The following is a 26,500-nucleotide window of genomic DNA, read 5'->3' as shown; positions in this document are numbered from 1 at the left end:
AATTGGTCTACTCTAAGACCATAAAACGATCAGCATGCACACATGATCTCATTTCAGCTCCATTGCTGGCTCAGTCTACATCAAGCACCCAGTGAAACAAATGATGGGCTAAGACCCTCCCATTATGCTGGGAAAAACTTGTGTGAGTTATTAATAATGTATGCTACTACTGACGACCCTTCTTTGAAATGAAATATCACCAACAGGGTGGCAGTATTATAATACTGCAATGTTTCAATGAGTGTCACACTCAGTATCTTCTGGCAAAATATCAAGATATGTGGCTGCTGTAATATTTATCCTAGCAGTGTGCCCACTACCCTCCATGCCCTATTCCACTCGGAAAATTCAACATTTTAACGGTATTCCGACCACTGCCAAAGACAAGAGAGTGGCTTGGCTATTGGAAAGAACCACTAAAAATGAACGTACCAGAAATATACAGTATCGCATGTGAATACCGTTGACAGAACATTGAGCATATGTAGCACTATATTTCAAAATGCTGCAAGGAACAAATCAGCCATGTGGAATGGACAGATGGAAAAATCTTGTCAACAGAGACAAAAGGCACCAACTAAGTGTGGAATAGAATCCAACATTAACAAGAATGTGACAGCGCGCAACAAGCACCATCCAACTTACAAGACATATCCGCAATGCCGGCACAGAGATCCAAAAGGAGCATCGGCTATCTCCAACACTGCAGCTTGATCCTCACCCCACCTCCCTCTCCTCCACCCCACTGGCTGAACAGTACATGGCCACCTGTACCCAGGTGGAGGTGTGCACTCCAGCAGCATAAATATCATAGCATATGCGTATCTCAACACTTCACTGAAAGACAATGAGTACAACACTCATCAAAATGCCATGGTATTTTAACACTACCACCCGACTAGAAACCCGAGAGCTTTTCACCTGCAAGCCTGGAAGTCTGTAAACTTTCCAGAGTGCCTCTTACCTCAGTAGCTGCATTGATGACAAGTGCTAAGAATATACTTTAATTTTTTGCTAAAGTTCTACACAAATTGTAATTATATTTATACCAAATTAGTAACAAAAGTAATGATACATACTATTAGTCTGTTGTGAATTTACTTTCATTGTTTGGAGTTATGTGATCTCTGACAAAATACTCAACCACAGTACATAAAGAGAATTATGAAAATGACAACAAGAACAAAGGAGTATTCAAACTGCTGTCTTCAGCACAACTGGGAAACCTCTGTGTCTGCAAGTCTAGTATTGAGGCAGTGTTGGCCACAGCACTTTTTCTATGGTGCATATAATAACTTCTGCATTGTTGTATTACTATTTTGTAATGAAATTAGTAGTTATACAAAGATCTGTGGTGCAGCTTGAAGTTGAGGTTAGATTGCAACATGATAGATTGTTGGGGCTGATGAAGCCAATGAGCATGTCTTCATCAGAAGCAGTTCTGTTACAGATGCAAAAAACACTTAGTGGTCAGATGTTACGTTCTATTCACACAATAGAGCGATGTAATTCTGACTGTTTAAGATATGCAATCAAATTATTTTTATAGTTCCACTAAATCTCTTGGGATCATCATCACTGTCTTTTTCTTAATACACTGTGCATTTTACACTTACATTCCCATCAGGATTTGACTGCTTTGATTAATTGCTATGAAACACATTGCCTGCTTGGTGCCTTCACATTTGGGTACTTTCAACCAACTGCAAGCAAACACTGTAGCCACTGCTCCACCAAACACTTGTGTAATGGGGCTGTCCCTAAACTTCGAGACTCTTGAAATTTCTGTTTAACAGATCTTTCTTTTCCCTTATCCTCTTCTGGGAGTGAATTGAACTACCAGTACTATCTATTCTTCCACAACATATCCCTCTTTCCTCACCGAGGTCGGGACATATAGCCCCAGCAGTTAGTACTGGCATTTTTTACTTTTAAATGTGTAATGAGAGTTCTGTAACTTCATCTCCTATAGCTAAGTACTGGCCAGCCATTCTGTCCCTTCTTAAGTAACCAGTTTCAGCACGGCATTTTAATGCATAGCCTTTTTTGTATATCTGTCAAAACAACAGATGCATGGTGACTCTGTGAGTACCTCAATAACATAACTCAGATGGCACAGTAGAAGCACCATTTCCATTTTATGAAATGTTTCTCAGTGATGGTCAGGAGTTTGAAGGCTGTTCAGATTTGTGCAGCTGCCTTATGCTATGTTGTACAAATTGTTTCCTCAAGATAGGAAAAAAGTTCTGGTGTAATCTATATCACAATAGTTCCATAGTAACAATTTTTTCTATTTTAATTTAAACATTTGACAAAGTTGGTGATTCGGCCTTGCTTCTTACTCATTATTGTTCTTTACTGATATTCCCCCCCCCCCCCCCCCCCAAAAAAAAAGCTTCAAATACTGTCATCATCTAAGATGCTGCTTTTCTCAATACATCTGACACACTGGCTGTGTGGCTACAAATTAAAACCAGCACACACACACACACACACACACACACACACACACACACACACACACAGAGAGAGAGAGAGAGAGAGAGAGAGAGAGAGAGAGAGAGAGAGAGACTGTATAACTTACCGAGGTGGAAACCATATGGCCCTTCGACAGACGGTGAATCAACCTTTATGGAACACTGTTCAAGAATTATAACGCCAAGCGGTTCGGACCACTGTTCTCTGGATTTGAAGTAAAACAGAAGATTGCCACGGAGTCTACACCAGCGTTCCAAGCTGACTGTTAACAACATCACATTAAAACTTTACAAGTTCATGAGATTTTGTACCACAAAAGTAATGCTTATCTCGTAAAATTAAGTAATCTAGTGCCATCTGAAGTCAAGTTCAGAGTAAAATTTAAGAACTTAAATTGTGATGCTTTACAAAAATACTTTACACACAGTATTAACACTTAAAAAAGTTGAAAACTAATTAAGAAAACAAACAAACAATTAGAAACTAATGCTTCTGTACCCAAATAACAATTTTCTTCAGAATCATGCATTACCTACATTAAAGAAGAAAAATCCTTGCTATGGTCTTATAACACTTTTAGCTGCTTCTAAATCAAACTAAAGACTTAAATACATGCAAGAACAAAGTCATAGTGACTTTAAAAAGCACTTAATATAAATTCATTTAAATCATCACTCTACCCTGATAACAGACTGTCATTTATAAATATGCTATATGCAAAAGCTATGTCATTAAATCTTTGCAATAGGTCTTCTGAAATTCTTTACAACACAGAAAGAAAACTAGATGCTCAAGAATATTCCTTAATAACAAAAAACTGAAAATTATAAATTTTTGCAGAACAGTGAGCATGCACTATGACACAAAAAGCTCCTCACTTAGAAATGGAGTAAATTATTAACAAGTGAACAGGAAAGAAAAGCCATTACACCAGAAGATTTAGTTTTCATGTGCAGTGTGTAAAGTGTGTTAATGTCATTGGCATATAGGCTCTCTCTATGGAAAGGTAGAATTGTCTTATGTGAAAGCCACAGATAAAGCATAAGTTTCCATTCCCTTCTCCCACTAATGTAGTTCAAAAAACAAGAAGAGCACTGTATATAGAGAAATAACAAGCCCTCTATGCTCTTTGGAATATTCAGAATAGCACATACAATGTACCACTAAGATTATTACCGAAAGCACCCAACTATGCCAATGACTTCCTCTTAAACCTGCAACATAAGCGAATTAGTGTAATCCAACTGGGAAATCCAAAGTAAGTGCTAGTGACTTATTTGTGCTTATTATTTTGCCAGTACCTTTGCTTGGTCCACTATAGCAGCTCAGTTCTCGAAGACTCTTTGATCTTTTCCCTCTTTTGTTGTCTTTCCCTGGAAAGTTTACAAGACCCAAGAATCTAACTGTTCTTTAAAAAGTATTTGACATGAGTCTTCTCTTTTCCAGGGATATGCAAGAGTTTAGTAAACCAATCAACCAAATACAGATTATTCATTCCTTCACCATGTTATTTAAATAACATGAAGATGACCTGAATATTGAACAGTGGAGGAAAGACCAAGACAGCAAACAATTAACTATATTAAAATGAAATTAATAAAACCATAACAATTATAGTTTAATTTATCTGGTTATATGTTTCTGAAATAGCTATATGAATTTCAGTACAAAAATATGTACAACATCTATAAGCAGAAATCTCTCAGTTTTTCACACAATTTATTAAATAATACTTAAAACGGAAACAAATTAAGTATCTTTTACACATTTATAATAATTTTGGTTACATTATTAGCAACTGTCCAGTGAAGGACACATGCATAACTGATATCCTATAGTTTTTATTATGCCAACATTTTATCATAGTCTTTATTGAACCAGTCATACATAAATATTAGCTCTATGTCTCTGCAACATTAAAAGAATTCCCATGTCTCTAAGAAATATCACCCAACTGTTAAATCACCAACAAGAACTGGTCTAAATCTAAAATGGAGTTATGAGCAGAAATTGGAGACACCACTTAGGGGTGAGCGCCTGCACAACTTCCATCTATTGAAACAGGAACTATCTGACTGAGTTGCAGACATACAACTTAAAAGAAAAAGAAAGGTTTTTTTATGGTATTTGCAGTGTTTCACCACAAACCTTGTGTCAAGACAGTTGAAATTTTAAGATAAAATATAATTAAATAACAGCTATAGAAGTGAGGAGAGAGTTCAAATGTTAAATAGAGAGGAGGGGAAGGCTAAGTAAGAGAAGAAAAACTAGATGTGGATTATTAATTCAGGAACAGGTGGTTATCAAGGTTTAGCAAATGTTGAAAAATATACCATCAATGAAGTAGTGGAACAAGTTTCAATATCTTCAAGTTCCCAATATTTTCCAAAGCAGGCACTTAGCATGATATTGTGCTGATGGTGTGGGCTACGTCTGTGAGTATTCACAGTGACTGGTCACTGGTCTTTTCTGCACAAATAGGTAAACAGAATGCTATGAGGTTAGTTGACAGCTCACTCATCTGCTCTAATAGGTTCTGCTTCTTTTGACCTGTTTATCTGTTTGCAACTAATGGCTGTTCTAAACAATACCAGCAGAGTGAATGTAACTTGATTAACTGAAGCCTGCCACAGCTTTGCTCCCTTATCCCATCTGGAGAATAATAATAATAATAATAATAATAATAATAATAATAATAATAATAATAATAATAATGTAACATTTGGCGGCAAAATTTGCTTTCTTTGAAGCCCACATTTTCTGCATTCTTTGTGAGTGGGCTTGCTTCCATTCCTCCATCCAAAGTGCACCGCCTCTTCTTTCAGTTGTTCACCTCAGTGTAACCCATTCATCATGCAAGAGATCCCTGTCACAGACATCTTTTGAACTGATTTATAGGAGGCCGAGTCTTCTTTGGCATTACTATATCAGGGTATTGTGGTTTTGGTGTCTGAATATAAAAATGGGAAAGGTTTTCTTGGGCAAACTGTTCCCATCCTTTCATTTGATGAGATCGAATTTTTATTTTAATTTTATCATGAACTTTCTAGTTTGATCTTCTTTGGTGGTTATCATTCTTCTAACTGGAGTCCGTGACTGCCCTAATGATTCTGCACTATTTTTTTCTCCTGTTTCTTGAGAACACCTTCATTGAACAACCTCCCCTGAAGCCCCTTGGGTATTCCCCTATTTTGTGTTTGACTTGGGCTTCTAAATGCTCCAGAACAAAGTGAGAGAATTGGGTTGGTTCTTGGCGGCAGCTATGTTCCTCTATAGTGGTAGGTGTTTTTCACGCCACCTTTCTTGTGCAATGGATATTAGGGCTGTTTTGCAGTTTTTGGGTAGTTTCCTCTCTCTCTCTCTCTCTCTCTCTCTCTCTCTCTCTCTCTCTCTCTCTCTCTCTCTTTCCCCCATTGCAAGATTCCCTCAGTTCTGCAACTATTGAGCATTCTCCAGCTGCTTTATTATTTTTGAGATGGGTGATGTGACACTGTGTTTTGTCTTTATTAGATGTACTCTACTCTGGGCACCAGAGAATGTGTCTGCTGATCTCAACTGGGCTTTTTGGTTTATAACAGTTCCGTAGTTTTTTAAAGTAATCTGCTGGAATGTTACAATTTTCCTAATCTGAAGTCACTAATGTACTGTTCTCCTGCAGAAACCATAATGATGGCAACTTATAGCCCATGAGTTCATATTTACAGGTTCTATAATACTCTCTGGTTTCATTTCTCAAAAGATTTCGGTCTATCTTTTCAACTGGTAGTTTTTCATATTAACTTTTCCCAGTTCTGATTACTCTAGCTGTTTGGGCCTTTTGGATTTTGTAGGTTTCCCAATCAATTTCCCATTTTTTGCATAATACTGTTTCCATGCAGTCAGCTTCTCCTTGGGGACTGATTTGCAATTGTCATTCCAGCAGGCATATTTTTTGTTTATTTTGACTTCTGCAACTTCTTTGGTCACCTCAATAGGGCATCTTTCAGCATTATTACAGTTGCAATCACTTGGTCTAGCCTTTCGGGACCTTTTGGGGATCAGCTTGAATTCTGTTATTGACATGTGGTGATCTGAGACCACAATCATGTCTTTTCTATCTTTGATATTCATAATTTCTGGATTGTTTCTCCCAGAGATCTTGACGTGATATATTTGGAGCTCCCCTATGATTTGAACAGGAGATCACCAAGTTGTTTGCTTGTTCAGTAAATGTTTCTATGTTTTTCTCAATTAAAAAGGTAAAACTCTATGACTGATACTTTTTGAGTTTACATATAACAATAATTTGTACTTGATACAGTAATAACATTTTGGTTTCAGCACTTTGAGTGGGTAGTTACTTTTTCAGCATAAATTTTCTTTGACTAAAAATTAGTTAATATCAAAAGGTAAAAGAGTGTAACATGGTTATCTGAAATGGTTTAAGGACTTCATTGTCAAAACAACATTATTGTAATGGTAATTTAAATTTATGGCTACATATCCTGTTGTAAACACACTTACTTGAAAGGCACAAAGGATGATTATGAACATAAAAGACAAATTGGAACAATTATTTATGTCAGTCAGTTTTATTCACTTCAACAACACATTTAATTTCAAGAGCTTACACCCTTATCTTCAGGGGAATTGGTGAATTACATGAGAATTTCTTTACCGGGTGCAGCTGATTGTTCTACATTGTATTTCATTTTGACGATGCTTCAATGAAGGAAAAAAACTGCAGGTAATCGCGCGCGCGCACACACACACACACACACACACACACACACACACACGTGTATCACTAAAGTTTACAAATAAACACAAAGGGCACTGATAATTCTAACACTGAATGGGGGGGGGGGGGGGGGGAACAGCCCGTACCCCCCCCCCCCAAACACACACACACACACAAGATACACAACAATCTGCAGTGTGTCTCCACTGGAACATTTTCAAAATGAAATGTAAGACTAGTAACTGAATGATTAATGTTTAAAGTCCTATCAATGACAAGGTCATTCAAAATGAAGCACAAAACTTGATTTGGAGAGGGATAGGAAAGAAAATCAGCTGTTTTCTATTCAAAGATACCATCTCAACACTTGCCTCAAGCAATCTTGAGAAACCTACAGCAGGGCTTTTGATGTGGAAACTGAACTCTAATCCTTTCAAATGAGAGTCCTGTGTTACCATCGTGCCAGCTTGCTGAATGATACACAGTTACGCAGCTCCAGTTTGCTTATTTCCTGTTGTTTATAGATCACTGACCCAGAATCTTTTAACAAGACAACTTAGCAAGGTATATATTTCGAATGTTCTGGATACTAACACTTACTTTACAAAATGTTAGATCTATTTAGCAATGGGAAATCCGAAGTATAAAGTAAAAAATGTAAAAACAATATTTACCCCCCCCCCCCCCCCCCCGAAAATAAAAATAATATTTTCACTGATAAATTGGGAGCTGTAGAATGGTCCTCAATTTTATTACTTAATGACAATTTTGTTACTTAATACTAAAATGTTTATCATCATGCAAAATTTTGGAACATAAACCTGTGAATTATCCCACAAATTATATCTGGTATATTTCAGTTTATGAATACTGTCAACAGCTGTTAATGTTTCCTGTTTTTGTTATACAGTTCTGAATTGTCAAACCACCCCAATGTCTTGTGGCAGTTTTATTCACTTCTGTGGTATGCACAAGACAAGTCAACACAAAATGTCTGATATTTACTCTCTGTCATGCACCTCGTGGTGGTTTGCAGAGTTCAGATGTATATGTATATATGGAAGAGTATATATGGAAGAGTCACTCTTCCATGCTTTTTGTTTATCCTACACTTATTATCTCCAGATGGTGGAAAGGACATTCCCAAAGAATATTGTTTTCTGAGTATGTCAGTCACACCACACTTGATTATGTAATTTTTTAATAAGCTGTTACATTTCTTTTGTATTACAAGCAAGCTAATGAGTCTGCATAAAAAGTAAAAAAATGCTACTATCATTCTTTCATTTCAATACAATTTCTGCATAATTAACCACAGGCAGCTAAGGACAGGAATTGTACTTTTAACACAAATTCTATTACAGGCAGTATTACTTCAAATGCTTATTATGCATGCAAAAATCTTTAACAACAGTCATCATGCAAATTTCTACATTTGTACATCACAATAATATTAGTTAGTGGCTTCATATATGGGGAATAAACATCATCTTTTGTCATAAAATTTGAACTACACTCAGAATTTTCATTACTTCATGCTGTAACAAACAGAAGTTCCATAAGACAAATTCAATCAAATGCAATTCATAAATCTGATATGAAATGTCTTAAATGCATGAAATTGCCTGTCAAGTACATAGTATAAATACAGTAACACTATTACAAAAAGGTTAGATTGCTACTCATCACATAGAGGAGGCACTGAGCCACAGACAGGCACTATGAAAAGATTGCTAAACATTTAAGCTTCCGGGGAAAAGGCTTTCTTCTAAAGTAGACAACACATGTAACATTTACACAAGCACAATTCATACACAAATGACCACTGTCTCTGACCCCTGTCCTCCTTCGGAAATTTTCAAAGAATTTTTTGTTCGAAAGCCTAAATGTTTGGCAGTCTTTTCACTACACATATCTGGAACCCAACACCTTCTCTATGAGGTGAGTATCACCATCATTTTCCTAATATTATTCTTATTTCAACCTGGACTTTCCATTGTTTGTATAAATATAGTTTACAGGGATCTTTCAAAAGTGCATGGGCCACTTAACAGCATGGAGAGCATTTTTGTTATTGTTATTTCGCGTATGGATTCACGTAACAAAAAAAGAACATTTTGACAAAAAATGACAATAAAAAGTCACTAGTCATATAAATCAAACAATTTGGCAAAATATTGTGTGATATACAGTAACAGTCATTAGATTGTATGTTAAAAGTACAATAAAATAGAGACTGTATACTAAATTTCATTAACATTTAAATATGCTGAATACTTTTTTTTCCCTATCCCTTCGCATACTGGACAGCACATTTATACACGCTTTCTTGTATGGGTTCGATGCAAAAAGAGGAAATTTTACATAATAATTTTACACATTACATCTGTTCCGTGGTGTTTTAAAGAACCTCTTGTGCCATAATAGAATTTATTATTTTTTGAAATACAAGACAGAGCTGTATTAATATTCTTTTATTGTAAATGGTTTCAGTATTGCACCAATCATCTTGGTACAAAGAGATTAATAGTTCTCATATGTCATATCAATTACTGACACAGGAAACCCTGAACATACAAAACCATTAAAATTACTCACAAACAAAAAGACACTAAGTGTTTTAACACAGAAGTGTTTGTGACCTATTAAAACAGTAGACAACTGTAATTTGCAGTTATCACCTGTTGTTCTAATGGGTCACGCCCTCTTCTGTGAAAAGACACTTGCTGTCTTTCTGTGTGTGTGCAGCTATGATGATCTTATATGTAGGGCCTACCATGTGGTTTTCCGTGTCAGTAATTGAAATCTTTTCATGCTGCAAAGATGGTGCAATACTGAAACTAGTTCTAATAAAAGATTATTGATGCCACTTTGTGTAAACCATGAAAAAATAAGATAAAATTAAAAAATTAAAAAAGACACATTCTACTATTGTCCATCTTAAGGACCAGAGGGAGCACTTTTTAGGGTAATCATCATAAATATTTTAGCATACAACCATTAATATCAGGAATTTAACTGACCAGAAATGTGTTTCAGGAGTCAAGCTCCTGTCATTAGCTGTCTAAGTTAATGCTATGTACAATGAACTTCAAGAGCACTTAAGGTCAAAATATAAAAACAAATAAAATTATTCAGACATGAAGTCCTTGGCTCACTATAAAAATGGCAACACCAGATTCACTTTCCTGCTTATCCGTATTACTGCACATCTTCCAAAATTGTTGCTTCTGTAAGGCGATAAACACCGGTCGCACCAGCTGCAGTCTGTCAGATCTGTACGTGTGTTTACAAACTAATGATGCATGAAGAGGCAGCTGATGTGATGGGTGTTTAGTACCTTACAGAAGCAACACTTTGTGCTATATGCAGTAACATAGATAAGTGGAGCAGGGAATCTGGTAATGCTGTTTTACATCTACACAGTTAGCCTTCTGCCGCCGAGTAGTGTGTCAGCAGTGTGCAGGTAATGCTGTTTTTATAATAAGAGGACGATGTAATGTCCAAATACTTTTACCTGCTTTTATATTTAAGTGGTTTTAAAGTGCATTGACTCCTGAAATGCATTGCTGTGGATTATGTTCCTAATATTAGAGGGTGTATGCTAAAATATTAATAACAATTAACAAAAAAAAAAAGACACATTACTGCTACTGGAATTTGCCAGCAAAAAATGTTCAAAAATTTTGTTACCCTTCAAGCATAAATCATTAACTTCTCTACTACACTAACCCACAGTATTACGGATGTAAAATTGTTAATATACCAAATACCACGGCAAAATCACCCAGTCCTTGTCTACAATTAATCACTCATGCAACTGTAAGTTACGAATGGAACTTTTAGCTCTTACCAACACACTGACTTCATAAAGGCAAGGCAAGAGGTTTCACAGCACCTTCACAGCATTTAGACTGGAAAGGGACACAACGTTTGTTCTAATAGATCTTTGCCTTGAAAAAGAAAAATTAGATGAAGTAGCTGCCATTACAAAGCAGATAGATGTATTATAGGATGACACCCGCTTCCTGCTTGCAGTGTTACTGTAAGATATGTGGGTATCATATGTAATATATGGTTTTTAATAGTTGAAAAAGCAACAAGAGCAACTACTGTCGCTTGTAAGACCTGTTCCATTCATCTTAAGTTCTCCTAGTAATATGTTCTGATTTGCAAAATTGTACACTAAACTCCTGTTTCCTTCTATTCATTCGGAATACATCTAAATTCTAGAAGTATCACTTCTTACCCACAATGTAACACAATGACAGTCTTTAAATGTTGTTTGTACTAGTAATCCATTTACTTTTAAACAATACTTGGTGGCACAAATGTAACCACTGGCACAAAAATCTGCAGTTCCTTCTCAAGGAACTGAAGAAACCTTGCATTCCCTGAGGTCTCAAAAATATTAGCTAGTGATAAACCAGATTCAAGGCACAACAAAGCATATTAAAATCTATTTTGGAAAATCTACGCAGTTTTGCTATAGGAAAACATCTCCTAAACCACCACCCAGGATAGTTATCATAAATGGTTATGACATGGCACACCATGCATTTTCCAGTCAGATGATAATTGAACAGATTGACTGGAAACACTAAGAACAATATGTATAATCATCAGCTATAATAGTCCACTGAGAAGTATCTCCTAAGAGGTTACCCACTGACTATTGCTTGTTTCTGTGTGTCACACACCAATGAGTATATAGGAAAAATAGCCTTGTGCCTAACTCACAATTTCAGAACATGATAATCCTAAACTCTTTGGAGTCAAGGAAAACGAATGAACTGAATTATGCTATCAAATCCTGTGCAAAGCATAGATGAATCAATTATAGTAGTTATGGAGATCTATTCATTTGCTTGTACCCTTACAAAAAATAAATAAATACATAAAATAAATTTCCTCATTACAGATGTCAAATGTTGAAAGTTGGGCAGAATGATAAAACAGTACAGGCACTATACTGTGGCAGAACTAACATCACACGTTAATGCTGGGCACAGTCATCGGACGTTAATGGTGGACACAGTACAAGTATGTCTGAACATACAAGCAGTGCATCAAACACTCCTAACAATGGACCTCCACAGGCAAAAACCCGGGCATGTGCCAATGTTAACATCACGACAGCGGCAACTACGACTGAAATGAGCACAAGACCATCAGCACTGGATGTTGGGGTTGTGGCAGAGTTTTGCACGGTGTGATGAATCCTGACACTTTCTTCGACATGCCAATGGGAGGGTGTGAATCTGTTACCTTCCAGAGGAACAGTTCCTTGACACCTGTACTCCAGGATGGAGACACATTGGCAGCAGCTCCATTATACTCTGGGGCATTCACTGGTCCAGTGCAGCTCATGTGAGGCACCATGATGACCAAGGAGTATCATACACTGGTTGCAGACCACATACACCCCCCTTCATGCCGATCATGTTTCCGGACGGCAGTGGTATTTTTCACAAGATAATGCATCATGTCAGGCTAGGGATGTGAGGGAATGGTTCGAGGAAGACAGTGGTGAGTTTCAATTGACGTGTTGCCTCCTTCCCCCACTCACCAGATTTAAAACTGATCGAACACATCTGGGATGTGATTGAACGTGACATCAGAGCTCATTTCCCCCTCCCCAGACTTTACGAGAATTAAGTGACTTGCGTCCCTCCAACGACCTACCAAGGCCTCATTGCTTCCATGTCATGATGCATCACCACTGTTATTTGTGCCAAAGGTGGACATAAAGGCTCTTAGGCAGGTGGTCATAATGTACTAGCTGATCCGTGTATGTGAGTAAATGAGTTACTTTAGAAATTTCATCTAGAAAGAAGAAAATACATGTATTGAAAAACTATACAAATTTCCAAATAACGACTATTTCAGCCTATATGTGGGATGAGGAACAACTGTTTAGCAACCCATTGCCTCATTAAGGTTTTCTTTCCTGACATCTGAACAAGCATTAGACAATTACTTCATAGATTATGCATAAAAGTGAAGCAATTTCATCATCAACTTAGGGAATGTTTAATAATTGCTTGTAATGAGGTGAGGACTAGGAGACCAGGCACTCGGTGCTGATCACAGAGAGCATTTCTCTAAGATCAGAATCTCTGGGCATTTTAAAGACAACACTGTTCAGCATTATAAATGATCCACTAGGCAACCATAAATCATGCGCACAATATGTCCAAAAATATGCTGGGAAATTGCAGTTAGTGTCAGAGAGTGTTTGCAATTCATCCTCCACCCCCCCCCCCTCCCCCCTTTCCTCTTTTTACTTCTGTGAGAAAGAGCACGTCATATTTATTCTGGTGCTGTCATCTCATCAAGAAGAAAACTATATTAAATTTTTTCTGAGAAAGTAACCCTTTCAAAAGTGGGTTATCATTCAACCTTAGGTCAGTATGTCCACATACTTCTTGTGCCAAACATGGAGAAACAAAATTGTTGTGCAATACTATTTTTGATCTGATGCTGTAGTGACTGAATATTATACTTCCCTGGTAATACAGAAAGGATTGCCATTATAATGTAACTGAGAAACTGTAAATATAGGGTTTAAAGTAAACTATGTGAGCCAACTGTATGTGCTTTGAAGTACAATATCATGTGTACACAGACAGCATTATTTTCCACTGTTTGCCATTAAAATTGCAACAATAGCAAGAGTAACAAATAACTGAATTTTACTTCTTATGTACACGCAGTATTGTAAGAACACAAATTCTTAGGTGATTTGGGGTCTAAATGGTAAAAAATTTAGTGAACAAGAGCTGCCACTTCCAGTTTTCACCAAGCTGGGGACTGAGTCAAACTGAGCTTGAGTGTCAGATATTTCAAATATATGTCAGAGATCATCAAATGTAATGGCTCATGAAGGTGACATGCCAGTTTCTCAGGAAACTATGACGGAATGTTTTCAGTAGGTAAGAGATCTCGACAGCCTGCTGGCCAGGGCAACAGTCAAACAGGACTCCGCACAGAGGTAAGTCAGGATGGCACAGGCAAACTGCAGTCTTTTGTGTTATCATGTTGGAAGATATAATAATGGAAACCCAAAGATATGACACAGCTGACAGCCATAACACATCAGAAATGTAATAGCTATGGTCCAGATTACCAGCTATCAAACTGATGTGACCATTCTGTGTAGCCAATGGCACTCCACACTATCACACCAGGTACTGGGCCAGAATGACAATGACGAATTCAATATAGCTACATTTGTTCTCCTCTGAGCTTCCAGAAGTGGATACCTACAATATGATGTTGCAAACTGAACTGGGACTTGTCTGCAAAGATGTGTGGAATCACTCCTGCATCCAGCGCCTTCATTGGGCACAGTACTGTCGGAAAGCCTGTCTTTGCCTTCAGCATTATGGTAAGCCCCAGCAACAGTAGCCACACAATGATTTTGTCATATGTGCTGCTTCAGACATCATTATATTTTATGTACGGTAATTGTCTTACTGTAAATGAGGGCATTTCTTAACTCAAGGCACAAACAATGTATCTGTCATCTCAGTCTCCAGTCGTGTGGAGCATTGAGTTCCTGTGTGGTACAGAGTACAAGCCCTCTTCAATCTAACGATTCCATGTTCAGACAACAATCACACGATCCCGACCAATGCAAGTGGCAACATCATGTAACAATTAACTGCTGTTTCTACAAACCGTGTTCCTTCCCGGTACACATTTCTATGTCTTTCACGAGTCCAAATGTAATTCTGAATGAGAATCCCACTGCATAATTTTCTTTGGCTACAGAATATAAATGGCATCATACATACCTACTTTTTGTGTTTGTGCTGAAATTTTAACCATTTGCATATCCATGCATGTAGTATCCTTCATAACAATTTGATGTGTTGCAAATTTAATGATCAGTGGTGTATACGTCAGCTGTAGAGATCATTAATGTGTTTTGCTTAAATTTATCCATTAAGCTTTGCATGTGGCAGCTTAGATTACATCGTTTACTAGACCTATACAGGTCTAGAGGAGATGGTCACAGGATATGCTGTTAAACACAAAGGGCCCAAACTAAAGAGTTCTCGATCTATTTTGTTATCGTGTTATTTGTAATAAAAAATTTAGTATGGACAGTGTTGGATACAACTATGAGGGTATATTAAGTGTCTCTGCTAACTAAATTATCAACGGTACACACGTTGAGGGTATCTTTCATAACACTGTCCATGAAAGAGGGTGCAGTAGCAAGATATGGATAGTTCAGTGCCTGTGCTACATTTTGTATTCAAACAGTGGTTGTTAGCAGAATGTATCCAGATATGTTTGGTGCTACACACCACAATTAGTGTCCTCAGAACTTCTACCTACAGTCAGCAATCATAAGCATTGCCAACATTTACTACACCGAGAAAACATTAAACAACACAACATATTAAATGATTGATGATGATAATACAGTGATGTTGGATATGGGGAAGGGGCATGGTCATCAACTCCCTTGGAAAAACCATCATGCCATTTATTTGGTGAAGATGGGGAGGGAGGGAGGAAGGAAGGCAAAGGAGAACGGGGGATGGGGAGTAGCAAGGCTGTCTCCACAGGTGGAGTTGCTTATTATGCATGAAATTCCACATAACAATTATGAAAAAGCTGCCACCACGATATATCAAGCTATTACTATGAAAACCGATTAATAAAACTGTTGAATTGCCTGGATAAGATATTAAGCCAGAAGTGTGTTACGTGAAGTTGGTGGACAAATCTCCAGCCAAAATGATAGTTGCCCTAATGTCAGTACATAAAATACATGTAGCCAAAACATGCTGAACTGAAAATGGCACGTCACAAATGTCACAGAGAGATGGATGCTCCCACTGGAGGAGGAAGTCAAGCACTACTTGCAAGATTCTATGCACAGTCTGGTAAGCAGCACTTCCTTCCAGCAGTGTAGTTGGCATGAAGTTCCTCATGCATGTATTCATGCATGGTTGATTTCGGTGACTGCAGTTTGTTTGTTGTTCATCACTTCAAACAATTTTGTTTCACACTGACACACAATTCACCTGTTGGAAAATGAGACGAATGCATGCAAGGCGATGGCCCACCAGCTCTCACCACCATCTCTACACATTTCTTTGGCTGTTTTACTGACTGTCGCACTTCCCTGTATCTTGATGTTTTCAGGTATTCAGCAAAAGACCACCTCCTTGCCTTGGTGTTGAATCTGCTGTAAGGTGTCCTGGATGATCTGAATCAACTGGTCTACTGGGTACATGCGGTGGACTGCTTGTACCACACTGAGCGAGTCAGGCAGACAAGAAACTTCAAACTGTGTTACCTTTGAATCCACTCCAGTGTCCTCATAATGCCATATAGCTTTACATCATAATTTGTAACGTGTTCTGGAAGGGATACTTGGAAAACCCTATGAGGGAAAACAGCTGAGCAACGAAGTGCATTTCTTTGCTAGAAGCCACCCATGTATGGAACAATAAAACTGTGGTATGTACCTAAAATTGAAGAAAACCGATCGGTAAACATGAAATCTGCAGTACAAGTGCTTTTTGCTGCATCAAGCTTAAGTCACTTAGAGCCACTGTAGATGCCCAAGGTGGAAATTCTCAAGACTGATATATTCAGATCCACGAATACCCAACCAGCTTCGCCCACTTGGAGCCGATACCTGAACAGCAGCTCAAAGCACCAAATGCTAATAACGGGCAATTCCGAAATTTTGAGTGCCTGTTGAGCCAGAAGGAGGGGCACCGATGAATTCTGAGTGGAGGTTCACCAGTCTCTGCTCACAGGCCCTGAATTGGGTTGGTCTAGTATGATCCAAATGCTCTCAAGGTGGACTGCTTCTAACATCTTAAGATAGGAGGTATGTGTTGGTCCAAAAGCAGAAATCTTGCTGCCATACTTTAATTATGATTTGAGAAACGTTTCTAAAACTGCAGGGAGCACGACCTGTCAACTATTCACAACTCTCTGCTGATGCATTTCAAAATATTCCATGATTTTATGCTCTCCGTTTGCATGTCTTTCAGGTGCACAAGCCATGTTAATTTCATGTAAAATCAGAGGTTCTTAATACTTCCTCAAATCCCGCATCTCAAATGACCAAACTGACCTATAAAATATCTGTAAAAGGCCGAAGTGAGACACTCATACACTCACTCAGTTATTGTCAAAGAATGTGAGACAAAAAGAGCTTTACAACTTTGGAATGATGAAAAAATTTATTGAAAGAACTTATATAATCAGTAAATCTGTCACTGTGTAGTAACTGACCTCAAGTCTGATTCACTTAGAGCACCATTACTCCATTCTGCAACCTGGAGTGCCAAAGTAGTGCACTGTTAAAATGACTACTTTCACTGGTGCAGAGCATGCTCGCTGTGCTTTTGATTTCTTGAAATGAAATCTGCAACAACTATTCAGCATAAATTGTGCTAAACAATCTCTAAGCATGCCTTCAATTTACTCTTGGCACACGAACTTTGCTGAAACGAGTTGTTCACTCAGACATGATAAATCACCAGGTCATCCACATGTTGACGATTATGTCGAATAGGTTAGGTAAAGCTTTACCCACAGTCCACAAAAATAAACACGACATGCGTCTCGCAAGACCAGCCTTCCACAAAACATGTTTGGTGTGTCCTGCCTAGACATTTACGTACTTGAAACCATACAGATTCAAAATGTCACAGAACATCTGTGATGCAAATTAATTTGCTTGTGGGGAATTTAGTGCGCACATGTTACTCGGGTAGAGGCTGAAGAGACATTCTTGAACACAATAATCTTCAGCGATGAGTCAACATTTTGTATCAGTGGCATGATGAACAGCCACAACTGCATAGAATGGGGCAGCGAAAATCCAGATGCAATCCTGGAACACATTCATAGCAGCCCCAGAGTTAATTTGTTTTGTGCCCTTAGCAAATTGAAAGTGTACAGTCCTTTCTTCTTCATGGTGAAAAGTGTCATGTTATTGTGTACCTAGATATCTTAGAAAACTCTAATTCCACAGATCAATGAAAGTGACTGAGATGAGATGGTTTATTACCCGCAAAAAGGTGACCACCTCATTTCCTCATGGAAGTTCGAGGTTTCCTCGATAGGCTAATTGCTTCTCAGGCTGTGACGGACTAATTGCATGGCCAGCATACTCCCCAGATCAGACACCACTGCATTTCTTTCTCTGGGGTTTCATTAAAGACCATGTGTATGTTCCTCACCTACCAAACAACTTAGTAAACATGTAAAATCGAATCTACCCTGCCGTTACACAAATTATGCCGAATTTGCTGCTACAAGTGTGGGAAGAAAGTGAATACCGGTGGGATGTTTGCGGTATCATAAATGGTAGTGACGTCAAACCAAAATGACACTTGGCATTTTTATGTGCAGCTTGAGTTTGTTTGCTACAAAATGTCACACCTACCAATTCTGTATGTATTCTCCATAAATTTATGTCATTCCAGAGGTATAAAGTCCGTTTTGACTCACCCTGTACTTCCTATCTGCTTATATTCTTATACGGAAATCATATATTTAACAAACTAAAAATGTACTGCACTATGTAGTACTTATGTTTTTCTTAAAAATTACACACACTAATGTTCTACTAATGTTATAAGTAAAATTTCCCCTGGAAAGTCTTCTATAACCTAACACAAATGTTTCTTGTGAGACTTTCTTATATAAACAACACAATCACAGGATTAACCATATTCTGTAGCCTACTTACAAGTGCTACCAATAATGACTGAGGTAACACAAAAATCCAGTTGCGTCATTCCACATCAAATCATCCAGAAATTTAAGGAAATGACACCCATCATCACGCAAATCCTTGAAATTTTGGATAGTGGAAGTTTACCTAGATGTATTCACATTCCCAAAATGTAAATCTTGCAGGTCAATTAATTTTTCTCTTCTGATAAAATGAAGTTGTATAGATTCAGGAATTCAGGCTTTCATAGACAGGCTCCTTTATAATTTAAAAATGCAATAATTCCTACATTTTTTGCAATTGAGCCTGAATTTTTTTTAGTTAAAGAGGAAGGTTTATATTTTTATAGTCATGCTTCTTGTAGTGAATATCCATCATCTACATCTCAGAAAAAACTGTAAATAACTTCTTTTAAACAAAATCCATGCATGGACATTATGTTTTATTTAGGGTATTGCCCCCTCATAGATATCTCTGAAAAATTTACAATATTATTATAAACAGCCTATTCCATTATGTCACACATAAAGAATCAGTTTGTAGAAATAATGGTAAGTGTGAAAAACAACATTATTATAAAAGAAATATTGAAGTTGCTAATTCATGACTGTTTTATTGCCACTACATGTATTATATAATCCAGTTTCTTTGTTTTGAGTCATGTGTTCACTGAGCATGCACATCTCCGCTTTTGTACTGAGTTGTATCCAGAGCCAATTATTGGTTAAAAATTCAATTGTTGCAGTTTTTAACTATTCATTCCAAAACAAATGTAAGTCCCCTAATGTTACAATAATAATGTGAAATACTTTTGTAATGAAACAACGGGATAGAATGATTTTTCATTATTTAATTATTTTTAGGTTACACTAATCATCTTTTGAATTATTTATGACAAATATTGGTTTTATGACTGAAGCAGTATGGAAAGAACAAGTAGGCAGTGTTTTCTTGGACAGTATCTGCAAGATATGTGTGATAACCTGACTTGTGTGAATGAACCGACCAGTGAAGAACAAAAACTTTTATTATGGTGAAGTGACAGTCATTCATAATGTGATTTAATTGTTTTGTGTGTGTTAAACGCAAAGATAGGCACCTCTCTCTACATAAGAAAATTTGCTGTGATTCGTTCAAGCCCCATAAACGATCTGTTTCTTCTGGATTGCGTGAAATTAACTTAGAAAAGGCAAAGATCTTCAAAATTAGAGACTTGAGCATTATTCCTGGGGAGAAAATGTGTCCAACCTGTATCAAACTTATTAATGAGAACAATCAAGTAACGACTTATCACCAGACTATATAAATGACAGTAATGTGAAGGTACAGACTCCTAAAAAATCTGTGCTCAATACTAGCTTAGGAGTATCTCCTGCAAGGCTGCATTCAGTTGCTTGGCATAGTCTGTATGCAGCAGCCAAACGAAAATTGGAATCAGGAGCTAAGGCTCTGAAAACTAAAACTTCACGTACATATCAAGTTGAGCTGGCTGCTGATGCAAGCACTATCCCTGAAAGTGATTTAACAGAACTGGAAGAAAAGTCAAAACATCATGATGAACTCGTGGACAAAATCAAACTGAAAATTGAATATGCAAATAATCGCGAAAAAATTCAGTTACTTACTCTTGTTCCGCCAACTTGGTCTTGACAGAAAGTCAGTTACGAATTTCAGGTTTCTGAATACCTGGTATGACAAGCAAGAGCTCTTTTAATGGAGAAGGGTATTTTATTGATGTCTGAGGAGAAAAGAGGAAAGGCATTGCCACATGACACAGTCTAAGAAGTAAAGAGTTTTTATTTGGATGATGACAACACAAGAATAATGCCTGGGAAAAAAGAAACAGTGAGCACCAGCAAAAATACTTATGAACAAAAGCGTCTTAACTGAACTGTATTCTCTCTATAAAAATAAGTATTCTGAAGACAAAGTAGGATTCTCAAAATTTGCTTCTCTTCGACAAAAACAGCAGAAAGTTGCAGGATCATCAGGAACATATACCATATATCTGTGCTTTTGCCACCAAAACGTTATATTGCTTCTAAATTCCATTTCTATTAAAGAAACATACCAAGATCTAATTAAAATAATAACATGTGATATAAAAAACTGAGCCTGAATGCTTCAGCTGTGTGAAAAAGGCCCCACCAGTTGATTGCTTCAAACCCACTTAGAAAATGAAATAGAAGACTATGATCCTGATGAGATGGTTCAGTATGGTGAATGGGTATCAACTGATAGAGTGACTAAGTGTTCAAATCAGAATTCTGTGACACACTAATTAAGAAAATTGAAAAACTTACTCCACACTCTTATTTCTCAATCACAATTTGATGATCTGAAATGAAGAAGGAAACAATTGATGATCTGTGTTAATTTTAGTGGACTTCAGTGAAAATCTTAATTTTGTTGTTCATGATAAAGTACAGGGTACCACTGGAAAAACAGCAGCTGCACTCTTCACACTGTCCATATATATTACAAACTAGAAAAAACAGTTACATTCAAAAAGTCTTTGTATTGTTAATGATGATCTAGAACATGATGTTGCCTTGGTGTACCAGACTCAGAAGACTACTGAATTTTTTTAAGTGTGAATATCCAGAAATTCATCTTGCACATGTTGAATATTTCATTGATGGCTGTGCTGCACAATATAAAAACTAACAAGTTCAGAAATATCTGCTACCATGAACACAACTTCATCATAAAGTGTAGCTGGTCCTTTTTGCTACCAGCCATGGCAAATTTCCCTGTCATGGTATTGGTGGCACTGTTAAAAGATTTGTCACTAAAACAAGTTTACAAAGAGTTTATACAGATCAAATACTTACAGCTTCACAGATATTTGAATTCTGTCATGAGAACCTACAAGGCATTTCAGTTCCCTTTGTTTCAAAAGATAAAATGGTACAAGTCAGACATTATCTTTCTCAGCGCTTCACAAGTGCAAAAATAATCCCTGGAACACGACCTATGTAGCACATTGTACCAATACCATAAACCAAAATTGGAGCAAAAAGGCTGAGCTGTTATACCGATTTTAGTATCCCGCACGATTTCTCAGGTGTACTTCCACCACTAATGCCAGAATGCACTGAGCAGCCCAAATGCTATGCTGCATGTGCAATGACTCTTCTTGATATTTGGGAATTGTTGAGAAGGTGAATTGTGAAGAAGATGTTGCAGTAAGGTTCATGCATCCTCACAGACCATCCCCATCCTTCTATTGGCCTGATAATGATGTTTGTGATGTTTCTTTCTCTCATATTCTGTGTGAAGCTGATATCACCACAGTAACAGGCCGTAGTTATTCCCTGAGCAAAGAGACCTCAAAGTTGGTGGAAGAAAAGCGGTTCTCATCTAAAAAAAAAAAAATTACCTAAGCATCAAAGTGTCTTGTCGCATGTGTAGTCCCGAATCAACTTGAATGCAGATTGCAGCACCAGCATTTTGTGCAGTGTTGACAATATTGGCTTTTGACAAAATACTATGTATTTGTACATTGAGTTAATTTGGTTATGGCGGAGGTAAGAAAGTGTTCATATGTCATGTAATGTACAAGTTGTCCTTTATTTCATAACGAGTAATTTAGTTTCATATATTGCAATTTTTGTTCAATTTGCATAAAAGTTTATTATTTGTAGACCATTTTAATTTTTTCAGCGTTTTCCAGGGGGGGGGGCAATTGTCCAAAATATTTTTTTCCACATTTAACAAGGAAATTAAACAAAATCAATTTACAAAAATTTAATTGGATAATTCTAACATGTTTTCAAAAACTACATGTTGAAAAGGATAGTCATGGAAAGAAACTGTCAGCATACCATTTTTTGTTTAAAAACGGCATCCAATTTTCAAATTTTTACAGTTTGCTTTGAAGTAACGCATTGCATCAAACCTGCAGCAATTGCTACTAACAGAATGTATATAAAGCAATAAAAATCGGCAAAAGTTCATGATATTAGATACAAAAGCAGTACACAAAATCTCTGTTCAAAACTAGATAATGGGTGTCATGGCCTGGATGACTTGACATGGAATGGCCCAACTGCAAAATTACCTCATGGTCTTAAGGCATATGAAGGTGTCGGAAAAATTGTAGGTATACTCTAATTCAATGGCTAAGTCCTACCTTTCTTTCTCGTGTTCTCTCTGACTGAATCCCATCCACCTTCAGAAGGTGCTGCCAGTAATCGAGGCAGTGCATACAGTTCACCCAGGAATGAACAAAATCTTCCTATATGAACAACTGTGGTTTGGGCCTGCAATTGTATTTGAACATTAACTGAGAATTTTGATTCGACTACCTGACAAGGAAATTGGTACCATGGAATGAATTTCTTAGTTTTCCCTTTGGAACTTGAAGTTTAATTAGCATTAACCACGGCCCCATGTGACACCTATGCAATGTGGCTTTTTTAATGTGGGTGCTTTCCTCTTATTCTAAAGCCTTTGTATTCATTTTTTTCATCTGATGCCAGATACTTTTTACAACCTTTTAGCAAAGTTCAGACAGATAATGTATCCTCACCCAGAGTAGGTTGACATAATTCAAAAGGTGAGAGCATTTTACAACCAAAAATAACTTCATAGGGCTAAAGGCCTGTGTTTTAGTGAATTTTTGAGTTGCGTATGCACACAACAAAATGCAGGAGGGTATCCCAATTATGGCTACTATTAATGAAATAACTTAGCATTTTACACAATGTCCTGTGAACACTCTCCATTCTGCCATTTGCTTGTGCATGCAGGGCACTAGTACATAGCGTCTTCACACATAATGGTCGACATAACTACTTCAATAGCTCTGACGAAGTTCATGCTCCGGTCAGTTGTTATAGCATGCCAAATTTAGATAACCATTGGTTTGTCAAAGCTTGCACAACTTTTTCTGCTTGTTGGTTTGGTATAGTGTGCAAGGCCAATTAATGTGACAAATGGTGAATTTTGGTCAGTAAAACAGTGTGCTGGAAAGTAATGGCTCCCAATTTGTTTTCTGCTCTCAGTATCAGTTGTGGTATTGTATGTTTTGCATACGGCTCCATCAACTTTTCCACTTCGCTGATCCAAATTGCAGCCTCAATGCTAGTGGGCTCTGAATTTTTTTGTACAACTAGGTGGTTCACAAGAAACAGCTTGCTGTAATCTAGTTTCTCACCACACAAAACAAGAGACGAATGAAAGCTGTGTACGATGACAATTGTATTAACATCAGTAATGTGTAATGCTGGATTGTCTAGGCTTTTAATGAAAGATACAGTGGTGTTAATCTCAACACGTGTGACAGAGCTCAGAGTGGATGATTGCGATTGCAGACAGCATCTGGTGAGACTCATCAGAACTGCGTTGAGGAACTTACCACAAAAAACTGCTGGATAACAAAAAGCACAGCTCCCATGTAAGTGTGGAATATCATAATTGCACATATATGCCATCACTGCAGAACTGCGGTACAGGAAACCGCGTGCATGGCAAGTGCATCGAATGTTCAATCCTAACATGAAATAGAGGATACTGGACATCTCTCGTCAATTTTTTTTACATTTTGAGTGTGAGGGCAACAGTTTTCTTAACAACGATCTGACAAGTGATGAATGTTTGGTTCACCATTTTGACCTTAAAAAGAAGTGAGCAACAATGTAGTTCTTTTTAGAAAGGATCACCAACACCAAACAAGTCCAGGGCTATGCTATCAGCAAGCAAAGTCAAGTTCACAGTGTTCTGGGTTGTTCAAAGTTGGGTGCATTTGGAATTCACACCTAAATGCACCACCATAAACTCTGAAAGGTACTGAGACATCCTCAGAAAAGTGAAAGCATGAATTCAAAGAGTTCATCCACACACAAAGCACCCTCTCCTTCTGCAGCATGACAATGCCAGACTACACAAATCTCTGTGGCCATCAGTAATTGTTGCAATGAGGCAATCCAGTGCTCAAAGTCTCTATGTCCAGCTACAATGGAATCATAGGCTTGCCTCAATACTTCACCCCGTAAACAGGCTGGTACAACTATGCAGCAACCACATGATATTTGCTTGTTAAGCACTCCATCATCAGAGTTGAACTATGCTTGTTTTGCAGGCCATTGACAATAGGGAATGACAGCATGAGCTCTGCACCACTCTTCCGTGCTTACTCCAATGCATTCTATGGCACGTACTTTAATGCTTAACCTGTCTGCATTGCTATGAAATTTTCTTGGATGATGCACTACCTCTAAATCAAATTGGTTTAGCTGCTAGGCCCAGGAGGTTAAATGGCTCATTGGATCTTCTAGTTCCTAAAGCCACTTTAGTGCTGTGTGGTCTGTTGTGACAAAATGCCCCCCCCCCCCCCCCCCACCATACAGATAGCAAGGGAAATAGGTGATGCCAAAAGCTAGCACTAGAATTTCTTTTTCTGTGGTTAAACAATTTCTTCCTGCTTCATTCATCTGTGTGGAGCATATGCTATAGTGTGTTCTATTCCATGTTGCTACCTCCACAAATTTTGGAATGCATTTTCAACATAAATTGGCGATCCCAAGATATGGCGCACTACGTTTACCATATTAGGCACTGAAAACCCTTTATGGTTTGCACAAGTTGTGGTTTGGTATGCACCCTATCCTGACCAATATTGTGGTTTAAAAAGTGTACCTACTGCAATGTGAAGTGACAATTTTTTGAGAGTCAGTCCTTCTGCATGCAACCATTCAAATACTTCTTTCAGACCCACTATGTGCTCCTGTATGTCCTTGGAGAATACTATTATGTCCTTTACATACAGCGAGCATTGCTTTGGTTTCAGGTGCTGCAGCATCGCGTTTAACAAGTGTTGGAAAGCCACCAATGCATTTTTTTAAACTGAAAGGTATCCAGTATTACTGAAAGCAACCAAGTGGGACCAACACCACTGTTTTAGGCTGATATTCCACTGCTATTTCCAATTGGTGACACCGGTATGCAAACCAAAGGTCTACTGTGTCTGTGATACTGAGCATGAGGTAGGTGTCAAACTATTCATTGGTTTAGAAATCTTTGATCACAATAGAACCTACAAGCACTTTTCCCATATGAGGACTTCTTTGGGAAAATTATTACCACTGCTGAGCAGGACAGTACTTTCTTCTATAGTTTCATCCCAAAGTTGTTGATCATCACACATTGTAAATAATGTGGCACTGTGTATGGTTTTTTGTGTACACGTGGCTTGTTCCCAGTGGAAATTCTGTGCTGCGGCAGAGGTGTAGGTGGCAATAGTCCAGTTGGGTTATATAACCCCACATACTTCTCCAATAACTCTACGCTATCACTCCCTTTCAGATGCAACACCTTTCCTCTTAGTGAAATTAAATCACCAGCCTGTCCTGGCTTCTGGTAATGTACCAGTAATTGTCTCAAATTTTAATACTTGCACAGTTTTTCTGCCAATAGCATTGTGATGCTTCAACACCTGATTGGAGTCCAGTACCATCAGAGTGAATGAGATTCACCGCTGTACAATGTTGCCACTAAAAGGGGTAAAACTGCAGATTTTAATGTTGAAAACTATGAAAATAGGTTGTCTGTGCTGTGAAACAAATTCCTGTTATGTG

At 37.6% G+C, this 26,500-nt stretch overlaps 1 protein-coding gene across 4 annotated transcripts in view; it reads right to left on the bottom strand.

The window, feature by feature from the left end:
• Nucleotides 1-26,500, bottom strand: part of LOC126268203 (inositol polyphosphate-4-phosphatase type I A) — a 251,957-nt gene that overhangs the window by 224,152 nt on the left and 1,305 nt on the right. For 2 of the 4 annotated variants that reach the window (XM_049973825.1, XM_049973826.1), the window contains exons 3-4: nucleotides 3,780-3,851; nucleotides 2,585-2,740 (exon numbers count right to left, since the gene is read on the bottom strand). In XM_049973825.1, the coding sequence (XP_049829782.1) occupies nucleotides 2,585-2,740; nucleotides 3,780-3,851 (228 nt within the window). The remainder of the gene's footprint in view (nucleotides 1-2,584; nucleotides 2,741-3,779; nucleotides 3,852-26,500) is intronic. The other 2 variants (XM_049973827.1, XM_049973828.1) reach the window with 1 other exon arrangement.

Source organism: Schistocerca gregaria, chromosome 4 (genome assembly GCF_023897955.1).
Source record: "Schistocerca gregaria isolate iqSchGreg1 chromosome 4, iqSchGreg1.2, whole genome shotgun sequence".
In the NCBI taxonomy this organism is placed as follows: Eukaryota; Metazoa; Arthropoda; class Insecta; order Orthoptera; family Acrididae; genus Schistocerca; species Schistocerca gregaria.
This window is presented reverse-complemented; position numbering and strand designations above follow the sequence as displayed.